The 13,457-nt window shown below is 36.2% G+C and overlaps 1 protein-coding gene across 1 annotated transcript; it reads right to left on the bottom strand.

Moving 5' to 3' along the window:
- Window positions 1–3,083: 3,083 nt before the first annotated feature.
- On the bottom strand, window positions 3,084–4,049 carry LOC109436693 (olfactory receptor 7G2-like). The gene has a single exon (XM_019715444.3). It carries the CDS (start codon window positions 4,047–4,049, stop codon window positions 3,084–3,086), a length of 966 nt encoding a protein of 321 aa, XP_019571003.3.
- Window positions 4,050–13,457: the final 9,408 nt, after the last annotated feature.

Raw genomic sequence — 13,457 nt, 5'->3', positions numbered from 1 at the left:
AACAAAACAGAAAAAAACTAAGCATTTATGTTCATCCAAAAATTTTACAAATGATGTACAAAACAGACCACACACCAGATGAAATTTTCAATGCATATAACTGATGAAGTTTACCATTCCAATTAAATAAATGTTATGAACTAATAAGAAAAAAAACAGCTCAATAGAAATGCCATAAACAAATATTTTACAAAATAGGAAAAAATAGGTGGCTATAGTATGTGAGAAGACTCTCAATGTCATAAGAGAAATGTATATTAATTAAATAATGTTTTATATCCACGAAGTTGTCAGAGTAAATGAAAATGTGTTGGATGTGATGTGGATCTCAAGAAACTTTTCATGGGAATTAAAATTGGTTCAACCACTTAGGGATACTCTTTGGAACTACTCGAAAGAGTTTTGGCACTCCCATGTGCCCTAATAACTCCAATCCTAATGTAAACTTTTTCTCACTTCTTCCAGGAAACATGTATGAAATTATTCAAATAGAGATATTCATAATAGCAGAAAACCAGCTACTAAAATTTTCATCCACATCACAAAGAATAACTATTTTTGATATCAACATACACAAGGTAAAATTGTATGGCCTAGAAAGTGAATTAATTAGTGATGCACCCAACAAAAAGTTTAAATCCCAAAAGCACAATGGTGCAAAAATTAGTTGAGACATAGAATTCAAACTTTAAGATTAAACTTCTAGCAAGTTCAAAATCAGGCAAATTTATTTTTAAAACAAGACTGATACATTGTGTAGGTATACATACAGTGGTGATACGAAGATGCAGTTGAATTCTGTGAAAATGTCAGTGTGTAGAGCATACATGATCAAATACTGGCAATTTCACAGCATTTGACATAGTAAAGCATCAAAATAAATGATAAATATAGAATCAGAATAGTGGTTACCACAGGGATGGTGAGAATGTGACTGGGAAACTCTTCAAGCATAGTCTATGATTTATTCTTAACTTTGAACAGGTATATGTGCTTTGATCATATTACTACTCTTTAAGAACTATAGATACATTTTGTACACCATTTTGTATGTGGTATTTTAAGAAGTAAAATTGAGGTAAAAACCTTTCATACAAATACATTCCCCCATGTTCTTTGAACATCCAAGTCATGTTTCTCAGACTTCAGAATGTATCAGAAACTCACAAAGTGCTTGTCTATAAAACTTAACCTTTGGATGTCTCCCTAAAGATTCAAAGTCAGTAGTTCCCAGGTGAGATCCAGAAACCTGCAAAGGCCTCAGGTGACTCATCTCTGAAGGTGTTCTGTGGATGTCAGTGGAGGAAGCTCTGCACCAGAAGACAGACACCCTGGGTGCCAGGCAGGGAGCTGTCTTCCCATTGGAGTGCTGACACAATACCTCCCCTTCCATAGATAAGGGGTGCTCCCTTGATTCTCCTGTGAGACCTCCATCCTACTCCTCCTGTCCTCCCACACACATCCAAAATGGTACTTCTGTCTGATGACCCCACATATTTGAAGTTGTGGAAGAATGATGGCCCCTAACCCTTCCAGCTTCTCTTTTCTCTTGTTGCATTTTTCTTTCAATGTCTCCTGCATAGAAAAACTGTGTTCCTCATGAACACACATTATCAAATTTGCATAACAGCTCTAATTATGGAGCTAACTCTTCAAGACTTGGCAGTCAATTGATTTTATGCAACCATGCTTCTCTGTGTGGACTCCACCAGATGAGTAAAAAATGCAGCAAGAAGAGGTAACTAAAGAGATAAAGAAAAATGCAAATAGATTCTTATCAATAACCAGCCCAAAGGAATCAAAGCAAGTAAAGTATCAGAAAAGATCGATGACCATTATGCTGCCTATCCAATAACTAATGATTTGATTATATTACTCAGACTGGAAAAACTGCTGATAGATGTTACAATGTAAACAAAATAGAAATGATGAAGCAGGTGGTAAAAATATGTGAGTGAAACAGGATTATAACATGTAAGAATATAGGCAAGATATGGAAAACGATTGTACCTGTTAAGTGTTATGAATACTACTATAGTCAGGTATTGTATTAAGTGCTTAGTGGTTATAAGAGTTGACTGCCCAAAAAGGAATTAGCCCTAGGAGGTCAGTCTAAGGCTTTCATAGTAATCATTTTCCTCCGTGCTAGTAATTAGGTTTAGAAGGGCTATGTGATCCTATTTTCAGTGATGAGATTGAAGGGGATATCTTCTGGGTGATACCATGAACTGGTCAAGTGTCAACTGACTCAGGGAAGGACAGTCAATTTTCTGTCTCTGGGCATCATGTCTGACCTTCACACCAGCATCTACTATGACCACTAGTCCTGGGAAGAAGCACCTCATAGAGGACTGATGACTCCCTACTCTCTTATTCTTGTATATTTCCTATACCTGAAGTACCTGTAATAGAAGATAACTCTCTTTCTTCTATGTGAATATTAGAGTTGGGGTTTCCTTTTCTTATTAGAACTGAAGACTTCAGCTTGAAGTTCAAATATCTCACAATCATCTGAAACGACAGACTTAATCTAATTATACCAATGTTATAGCTAATGAAACTGAGTATGGTGGGTTCTGGTATTGCTCCAAAGAGATACAGTTCCATAGAGACAACTCAGTAATTGCTTAATTGCTGTGGGGTAAGAGAGGTCAGCTTCCTTGCCTCACACAAGGCCTAAATCAGAGGTGAAACTCGTGGTCCTAACCACAGGATTCGGTGGGAAGCTAGTCTATGCTTATAACCATGGGCTTGCTTAAATCCTTTCCCTGTCTTATCTACCTTCTCGCACGCTTACTTGAGAACATTCGACCCCAAAATTACTATAACGAGATCCCAGCGCTCAGGCTGTATTTCTATGGACGTGACCCCGAAATCTGAGTTTGGACAGTTGAAATCATTTGTCAAACACCACAGAGCTAGACAAAGAGCAAAATCAGATTTCAAAGCTGGTTTGAAGTGGACTGAGTCATGTTATCAATCATTTTAGGAGACCTTGGTGAGAGAAGTGTTAGGTTTTTGAAACTATGGAATAATTTTCACTTTGACTCACTTTAGAAACCTGGGCAAATGTGATGACATGATCACTGAAGAGAAGTTATCCTACTAATTGTTTTTCTCAAGGCTCCCTTCAGATCTCTGTTCCTCAGGCTGTAAATAAAGGGGTTTAACATTTGAGGAACCACAATGTACAACATTGAGGCCACTGCAGTCTTCCTGGAATAATCCGTAACTGCAGAACTGAGGTACACCACAAAACCTGTACCGTAGAATAAGAAGACAACTAAGAGATGAGACCCACAGGTCGAAAAAGCTCTATATTTTCTGCCAGCTAATGGAATTCTCAAAAGAGAAGAGACAATTTGAGCATAAGAGCAAATAATCCCAGTGAGAGAAATACCACCGAATATACTAGCCATAAAATTAGCCAAGAGGGTGTTGATGAGGGAATCAGAACAGGCGAGCTTGACGACCTGAACAAGTTCACAGAAGAAGTGAGGGATTTCCAGATCCCCGCAGAAGGACAGCTGCAGAGCCATCAGAGTGTGCAGCAGCGCAGCCACAATGCTAATTAGCAGGGAGAGGAGAATCAACAGCCCGCAGAGGTGGGGGCTCATAATGACCGTGTACATCAAAGGGTGACAAATGGCCACATAGCGGTCATAGGCCATTGCTGTAAGGAGAAAGTTTTCCATGCCAACAAAAATCAGAACAAAGCAGATCTGGGTGAGGCAGCCTGTGTAAGGGATGCTCTGATTCTGTGTCTGGATGTTCACCAGCATCTTTGGGATGGTGGTTGTGCTTATACAGATGTCAGTGAAGGACAGGTGGGAGAGGAAGAAGTACATGGGCGTGTGCAGGTGGGAGTCTGAGCTGATGGCCAGGACGATGAGCAGGTTCCCCAGCACGGTGACCAGGTACATGGACAGGAAGAGCCCGAAGAGGAGGGGCTGCAGGTCTGGATCATCTGTCAATCCCAGGAGAAAAAATTCTGAAACCTCTGTTTGGTTTCTGGGTTCCACGTTGTTTATGAATCTGATGTAAAACATTGAGTAACAAGAAAATAAATGTATGGTCCCTCACCAGCACAGCAGTATTTGTTAGAAATGCCAATTACAGGGCCCCCTTCCAGACTTACTGGTGATAAGATCCAGGGGGTGATGACCAGCAATCTGCTTTAACAATCTCTCCAGATGATTCTGACATATGCTGAAGTTTGAGAACAATTGCAAAACGCTCATCTATGCTGTGAACCCATGTGAATAGTCGAATCTTTAACCCTGCGTATTCCTCCCTCCATTCTTTTTCTCTCCCTCCTCCTTTTCCCTCTACTCACTTAACAGCCCAAAATTGTATGGAGTAATGACTGTGTAACACATTGTGGCAAGTCTTTAGAATGGAATACAGAAGACACGGCTTTATTCCTTCAGAATTATTTCACACCTTCAAACAAACAGAAATATAAGAATAAAATTCCAAGATCTCATCTTTAGGGATGTCCTTTCTCTAACGTGATAAGTGATATATGATTAAAAGAATGATGGCTGAATGAGAAAAAGGATGAAATGTATAGGATCCTAAAAAGGCATAAAGTAACAAAAACATTTTGGTCATCAGAAGACAGAGTCTTGTCAGATAACACTATCACCAGGCATCTTACAAGGCGTGTCCCCGTGCAGTAGTGGTTTTACCTCTCCTACGGGACGCAGAAGTGGCCATCAGAGAATCAATTGTTTGGTGTAAATCTTAGACTCAGGCACTCTGAGTTTAATACAGCTTCAGCACTTGCCTTTTGAATGGGGAAGCTCTTCAATTGTATGAGAAGCCCAGTGTTCTCACTTGTGTATTGGGAACGATCATAACACTTTATTGGGTTATTTCAATGATGAAAATTGAGTAGGCTTTCAGCAGCCAGGTCTGTGCTCAGCATATGGAACCCTCATAATGACATTTCATATCGTGATTTTTTTTTTTTTTTCTGACTACGGGTACATGGTATGTTTCACTCCTAGGAGGAAACTGCCAGGGTAGGGCAAGCTGAGGAAACAAGAAAGAAAAAGAGAACATTCTTAGCATGATAACTTCAAATTTCATTGATGGGTTTATGTGCTGAAATTCCCTCTGGGAATCTTGGTCATGTGTGGGGGAAAGGAAGAAAATATCAATGATATTAATATTCATTTAATGTAGATATAAAGCAACCAAAATGAATTAAATAATAACATAAATTAGTTTTATGAATCAATACAAGCAATGAAAACCTACAAGAGAAAAAGTTGTTTGATATAAAGTCTACAGCATGAGAAATTTTAAAATATTTTAAAACCTACCTAGGTATGTTTATATTTATTTTGGAGTATTCAAGCATAACAAAAAGTATAGAGGATAATAATGAAAGACTGAATAGTCATCACTCAATGTTATCAAATTCACAAACTCCACCATCCTTTCTTTAGGTATTTTCATTGAAATAAATAATAGGTATTTTTGAAGGGTCCCACCTCAGGTCTTTATACAAATTGATTCTTTTCCTTCCCTGAGGGAACCACTACATTCACTTGATATACATTATACAGCTATACTTTTTCTTATATTTGGTATTTTTCCATCAGCAAATGCACTGTGTTTTGTGTGTTTTTTTTCATTTTAAAGTGCTGTAACTAAGTAGAGTACCTGCCATTTTATAATCGGCTATGGCAGTTAATACATTTTTATTAATGTTGATACATTGTTTTATTTCATTTATTTAACTACCATAGAATATTCTACTTTATTGTTACATCACAATTCATGTTCTAATTTCCTAGTTGAGAGATACTATGCTGTTTACATTTATTAAATATTTTATTATACATATAACTGTTATATGTATATATATATGGATTTATGAATGCATATAAAATATGAAACCATGCCTTCGGGATACCATCACACTAATGTTGCCTCTGTAAAGAAACGAAGGGAATACAAAATGGGGTTCCGTCTGTACATATATTATTTTTTTCCTTTATTTTTAAAAATGCATGAATATAGCACAATGCCAACATTTTTTAATTCTGGAAAAGGGTGGATAGTTGTATTAATATTTTAAAAGTATTATTATAATATCAATGCTGTTCTTATCATTTAAACTATTCAGTACTTTTATAAAGTGGACAAAGGAAGGAGTCTGCTCTGTCTGTCTGGGTCCAAACTTCCCTTTCCAGAGTCCTCACAGCCACTCAACAAAAATAACACTAAGTTTTTCTTAGAAGATGTATGGTAGGTTAAGGGGACGCTAACACCTCTTTCCTTCACCACCACAGGGATGCAAGTAAATGTCAGAGAATTTTCTATCAGTCATCATGTCTGAGAAGGGGAGGATTTCGGCTCAGAGCAAAATGGTTCGTGCCATTCAAAGACTAGCAGGATGAGAGCTGGGTATCATTGCAAATGTACCAAAGAACCTGTCATGATACTGACAGACAGACAGGCATGAGTCATACAGGGGATTTAGTATCAATCATCTTAGGCATGGACTCTCCTCACAGCTGTGCAGGGATGAAACTGTAGTAAACACCTCCCCTCGTGCCCAAAGCATTGTCTATGGGACCTTAGGTTACCTGGCTGGCATCACTGTGGGATACTTGACATCTTCTCAGAAACTGAGTGATGGAGATAGAAGATCTGTCGCTGAGAAGGTCAGAGAAACCGAGTGAAGGCCCAGGTTTCTGGGCAACAGAGATCATCTCTGGGAGGACGCACAGGTGTTGCTTCCTGAATGGGCAGGATTGTTGAGTGCTGTGGTCACAGAGAGACTATCTGCAGTTTCTGCATCCCTGGGGGTTTAATATCAAAAGCTCCTCGTTAAACAAACGCTTTGTTATTCGGATCCCAGGAGACTGTAAATCCCCAAAGACCAAGAGAATAGAAGGGAGAAGTTCAGGATGGCTGATTCATTGATACTGTGAGGCTAGGTGTTCACCATCCAGTTCTCTCTACCTATTTTTCTCACTTCTGTTTCATCTACGTTGTACACATGGATACACCATCCTTCTCTAACTGAACTCTAGTCTTCACTTTTTAGGTATAAGCAATGGCATCTCTAGCGAATTAATGATATCAGGAAACCGGATTCTAACTTCAAGTGTGAAAACCTAGTTTAAATATATGGGTATAAAAATATACTTATAAATGTAGATAAGCTATTATAAAAATTCAGCCTCTCAGAGATGTTTCTTTCTGAGTCACTATTTCCTGAAACTTAATCTTCTTTCTGTGTATTTTGTACAGCACATTTTAACCTATAGTCTGTAAATAAATCTGACCATGATCAATATAGACACACTTTAGAATTTTATAAATGCCTTCCCAAATTTTATCATAATAGTGTCAGTGTACAATTTCTTTTTCACACTAGGGGATCATAGGTTGAAATTATGACACTTGGGTTCTTAAAAAATTTTTAATTTTGGTTTTTTTTTTTTTGGTGCTGTGTATATATTCTTTTACTTTTTTGATAAAATGTATTAGGGTGACAATGGTTAGTAAAATTACATAGATTTCAAGTGTACGAATCTGGGTGGTAAATACAATGTTATATATAGATGATATATTAAGAATTGTATACTTTTTAATTTTTTTAAATTAAAATTTATTGGGGTTACAATTCCATTGACTCTATTCCCTATGCTGTACTCCACATCCCATGACTATACATAATTATATATTTATATACATATATATGTATATATGTATAAAATTATAGTTGACATTCAATATTATTCAGCTTCAGGTGTACAGCACAATGGTCAGGTATCTACTATTACATTGTTTTGTGCACCTAAAACTAATTAAAAAAAGAAAGGCAAAACTGTAAAATAAATTGTTGGGGTGACAATGGTTAGTAAAATTACATAGGTTTCAAGTGTACAATTCTGTGATGACACTTGGTTTTTAATAGAGTTATGAGAAATTTCAATGTCACTTTCAGAGCAATAGAATTACCAGTTCATTCATATTCTCAAAAGAATGAGTGAGATTTCAACCCTAATTTAATAGGTGAAGATGGTCCTCCGTGTTAATACTTAATTATATACTTTTCATCAATTAATTTAATATGTTCATGTGCCACAGCAATCAGACAAGAAAAAGAAATAAAAGGCATCCAAATTGGAAAGGAAGAAGTAAAACTCTTTTTTTTTTTGCAGATGACATGATACTATATATAAAGAACCCCAAAGATTCCACCAACAAACTATTAGAACTTATAAATGAATTTAGTAAAGTATTAATATTAATATTCAGATATCGGTTGCATTTTATACACCAATAATGAACTATCAGAAAGAGAAATTAAGAAAACGATCCCATTTACAATTTCATCAAATGAAAAAATACTTAGGAATAAATTTAACCAAGGAAGTAAAAGACCTGTATTCAGAAAATTATAAGACATTGAAGAGAGAAATTAAAGAAGATACCAATAAATGGAAACATATACCATGCTCACGGATAGGAAGAAATAATATAGTTAAAATGTCTATACTACCCAAAGCAATATATAGATTCAATCCCTATCAAAATACCAATGGCATTTTTCATGGAACTAGAAGGAGTAATCCTAAAATTTATATGAAACCATAAAAGACCCTGAATAGCCATGGTAATCCTGATAAAGAAGAACAAAGCTAGAGGTATCATGCTACCTGATATCAATCTATACTACAAGGCTATAGTAATCAAAACAGCATGGTATTGTATTGACATAAAAATGGACACATAGATCAATGCAACAGAATAGAAAGCCCAGAAATAAATCCATGCCTTTTGGTCATTTAATCTATGACAAAGGAAGTAAGAATATACATTGGGGTAAAGACAGTCTATTCAATAAATGGTGCTGGGAAAACTGGACTGACACATACCAAAAAAAATGAAACTGGACCACATTCTTATGCCATACACAATTTATTCTTGTGTATAGCAAAATGGATTATAGAATTAAATGTAAGACCTGAAGCCGTAAAACTCCTAGAAGAAAATATAGGCAGTAAACTCTCAGACATTACCCTTAGTATTATTTTTACTGATGTATTTCCTCAGGCAAATACATCCTCAGGAAAGAAAAGAAAACATATAAATAAATGAGACTATATCAAACTAAAAAGTTTTTGCACAGCAAAGGAAACCATCAACAAAACGAAGACATCCTACTGAATGGGAGAAATATTTGCCACTGATATATCTAATAAGGGGCTAATATCCAAAATTTGTAATAAAATATCATACAACTCAACACAAAAAACACCAAACAATCCAATTTAAAAAGTGAACCTGAATAGACATTTCTCAAAAGAGGACATACAGTTTACCAGTAAATGTATGAAAAGATGCTCAACATCACTAATCATCAGAGAAATGCAAATAAAAATCACAATGAGATACCACCTCACACCTGTCAGAATGGCCGTCGTCAATAAATCAATACACAACAAGTGTTGGTGAACATGTGGACAAAAGGGAACTGTTGTGACTATTGGTGGGATGACAAATTGGTGCAGCACTGTACACCTGAAGCTGAAAATGAGCAATAATGAATGTCAGCTACAATTTTAATTATATATATATATATATATATATATATATATATATATATATATATATAGTGACAAGAAGTGGAGTAGAACATTAGGAATAGAGATAGTGGAAATGTAATGGCTGTGTGCGACGTCAGAGGGGTAGTAGATGGGGTGAGGGGGGCTATCGCTGTGTCAGGGATATAAATGATAAATTTCTTAACTATTACATTGTTTTGTACACCTGAAACTAATAAAACAAACAAACAAAAACCAAAATGGCGCAGCCTCTATGGAAAACAGTATGGAGGTTTCTTAAAATATTAAAAATGCAACTACCTTATGACCCAGCAATTCCACCCCTTGGTATTTAGCCAACAAAATCCAAAACACTAATTTGAAAAGACATATGCACCCCTATGTTTACTGCAGCACTATTCACAATAGCCAAGATATGAAAACAACCAAAATGCCCATCAATACATGATTGAATAAAGAAATTGTGTATATTTATACAATGGAGTATTACTCTGCCATAAAAAAGAATGAAATCTTACCATTTGCAACAACATGGATGGACCTAGAGATTATTATGCTAAATGAAATAAGTCAGACTGAGAAAGACAAACAGCATATGATCTCATTTTTATTTTGAACCTAATAAACAAAATAAATAAACAAACAAAACAGAAAAAGACTCATAAATACAGGGAACTAACTGATGGTTTCAAAAGGGTGGGGGTTAAGGGCTAGGTGAGAAAGATGAAGAGATTAAGAAATACAAATAGGTAGTTAGAAAATAGTCACAGGGATGTAAAGCACAGCATAGAGAAAATAGTCAATAATGTTGCAACAGCTATTTATAGTGCCAGGTGGGTACTAGACTAATGGGGGGATTACTGCATAAATTATATAAATGTCTAACCACTATGCTGAACACTTGAAACTAATATAAAATAATATTGATTGTCAACTGTAACCGGAAAAAAAAAACAACAATTAAAAATAAATAAATAAACAAAATGAAGAATCACAATACAATCAAAAGTTCCCCAAAGTGAAACAAAATATGCCCTGAATGTATTTTTTGGAAATTGGAAAGTATGGTTATGAAAGTCTAGAAAAGGACTATGAACTCTCTCTGTACTGATCATAGTCACAACTAATCACAGAGACTAGATCAGATTCTGTTGTACAAAATATAGAGAACAGAAATTAAGGTACAGGACACATTCAATGACTCTAAAGACAAAATACCCATAAGTGCTTGAATTTTGCAATATTTAGCTATATTTATAAAATATTATTCATACCCATTATATAAACTATGTTTTCATACTTCAAATTGGAATCAAACTTCCTGATATTGTTAACTAGAAAGAGATGCCTTTGTTTGTAACTTAAAAAAAAAAAAAAGAAAGCCTAGAATTTATCAGCAAAGAAGTGTGTGTACTTGTGCCTAAGGTATGTGAAGTGGAGGTGGGCATGAACAGGTGGGGAGAAAACCTGGCCCAACAGGGTCTGGGATTAGCTATCATGAAGTTCTTTCTCTCGTTGTGTCGGTCTTCAAGGATTTGCAGTGCCCAGGGATCAGAATGACACTAAAAATGTTTGTCTAATGAGGAGCTTTGGATATTGATCCCTCGGGATATAAAAACTGTAAAGAGGCAGCCTGTGACCACCTCACTCAACAGCCCGTTCCTACTCAGGAAGAAGCACCCCTGAGCTTCCTCCCAAACATGAGCCTTCTTGACCGGGAACCCATTACCTCACTTGGTCTCTCTGCCCTTCCTGTGGACAAAGCTCGTCATAATACCCAGATGTCAGGTCACGCGTTATTCCACACCGATGCCAGCCAGGTAATTAAACTCCCTCAGTTAATGATTTGGAAATGAGAGTGCAGGTGGTTTACTACAGTGTCATCCAGGGGAAGCATTTTAGGAGAGTATATGCAAGAAATGATCAGAACACAGTGTCTCATGAGCTTCCAGCCCAGCTATCTTCTTGTTAACAAGTTCCCATGTAGCTGTGTACTGATATTCAGCCAGTTCTCAATCTGCTGTTCTCCCATTTTCTCTATAAAGTGGAAAAACCTATTATCCTCCTGAACAGAAATCTGCCCCTTCTAAAACATAATGACTGTTAGCAAACTTTCCGCCATTTACTTGAATTCTTGTGGTGGTCAGGGAAGGGGTCATGTTTACCTTTGATTTCCATTCCTGGTTTTATGATACACCATTGTACAGAAAAATGTTGGTATTACCTTTGAAGCTGGGCTGTAAAAACTCAGGGGGGAAAGTGGAGACACACAGAGAAAGCCAGCTGCCTTCCTAGTACACCTGTTTCTTTTTATAAAATTAAGTATTTTATATAAGAACAGCAGAGATAGTACAGTAAATCAAAACATATATGACCACCATCAACTTATTCCAGGATTAACAAATGCTGACATTCTGCTATATCACCTTCAGGCCTTTTTTATAAAGTAAAAAAATAATATTCATACAGGAGGCGTCTCTTTTGTATCCCCTTCAGTTCTTGCTCTCCCTTTCCTAAAGACCTAAAGACAACATCTTCGAGAATGTGATAATATCCCCCACACATTGCTTTATATTATATATGTACTCATAAACATAGGTAAGATAAAAGGCAATAACCATAACGTATATACCACAGGTGTATCAGTTAGGCAACGGAGAAATAAAACATGATGAAACAATATACTGGAATACTCTCCCATAATTAAAATTAATCAGGTGGGATAACTATATCAACATAAAGAAAATATACATTAAATAAGAATGCCAAATGTAAGTGGCAAGTACTGCACAGTTCTTTTATATAAAGCTTTCAAAATGCGAAATAATGCAGTAAGTTATGGAACAATAGTACTAATCATAGTAAAAATTGCAGGGGAATGACATATAAGAAGTTCATGTCATGGTTCCCCTGAGGAAGGAAAAGAATCAACATTGTGCCAATACATGATGTGGGGGCGTCACATGTACCTGTATTATTTGTTGCAATCAAAACACCTACAAGAGGATGAAGTGTGTGAATCTGATACTTGATTGGTGGGTACCCAGTCTTTCATTGTTATCTCTGTATATTTTTTTTTGCTTGAATAATTCATGGTAAATTAAACCTACACGGTTTTATTTTTATTATGGACCATTACTTATGAAGGTTCAAAATATATTTAAAATTTTCTAATGATATACACTTGATGTCTTTCAAAAGTATTTCTTATGGGTTTTCATTCTTTGTCTGTCTACTTCATTTTATTATTTAATTCATTTTAATTGCTACATATTTTATCCTATGTCCATATCAAAAGAATATTGATGTCACTGATGATACCTTGACTCCTTTTGTGCATGATACATGCTCCCAGCTGGAGTTTCAGTTCACAGTGCTCTCCCTGAAATTTGTAGTTGTCATGCTAGGGATATTCTGTCTCACGCTTGTGTTACCTTAACTTGCCTCAACCACCTACTTCCTTGTGAGGAGTGAAATATGCAAGGTGCCGTTCATTGTTCATGGCAGAGAAACACTAATACAATAAGAAACGTCCATACAAGGGTATCACATGCTGAGTGCTGTGTTAGATGCTTTTCTTCCATTCATTTCTCATCATTGCCACATCCCCATAAGATTTTATGATACTTCCCATTATACAAATAAGAACACCAGACTTGTCATGTAGGTCAACGCTGTGCCCCTTCACAACGACAGTGCCTGTCTGGGTTGAATTCATTGTTTGATTCTAAGTGATACACCAAGTGATGAAGGCTGTCACGGCCACTTCTGTCTCCCTCAGGCACAGAAAGCCACTACTTTCACAGGGACACTGTGTTGGGATGCTTAATTATCTTATAAGTATCATATGTCTGTCTTGTG

This window comes from Rhinolophus sinicus, chromosome 15 (assembly GCF_057876585.1).
Source record: "Rhinolophus sinicus isolate RSI-liver-muscle chromosome 15, RSI-T2T, whole genome shotgun sequence".
Classification (NCBI taxonomy): Eukaryota; Metazoa; Chordata; class Mammalia; order Chiroptera; family Rhinolophidae; genus Rhinolophus; species Rhinolophus sinicus.
Note: the sequence above shows the minus strand (reverse complement) of the source record. Positions and strands in the feature narration are given on the sequence as shown.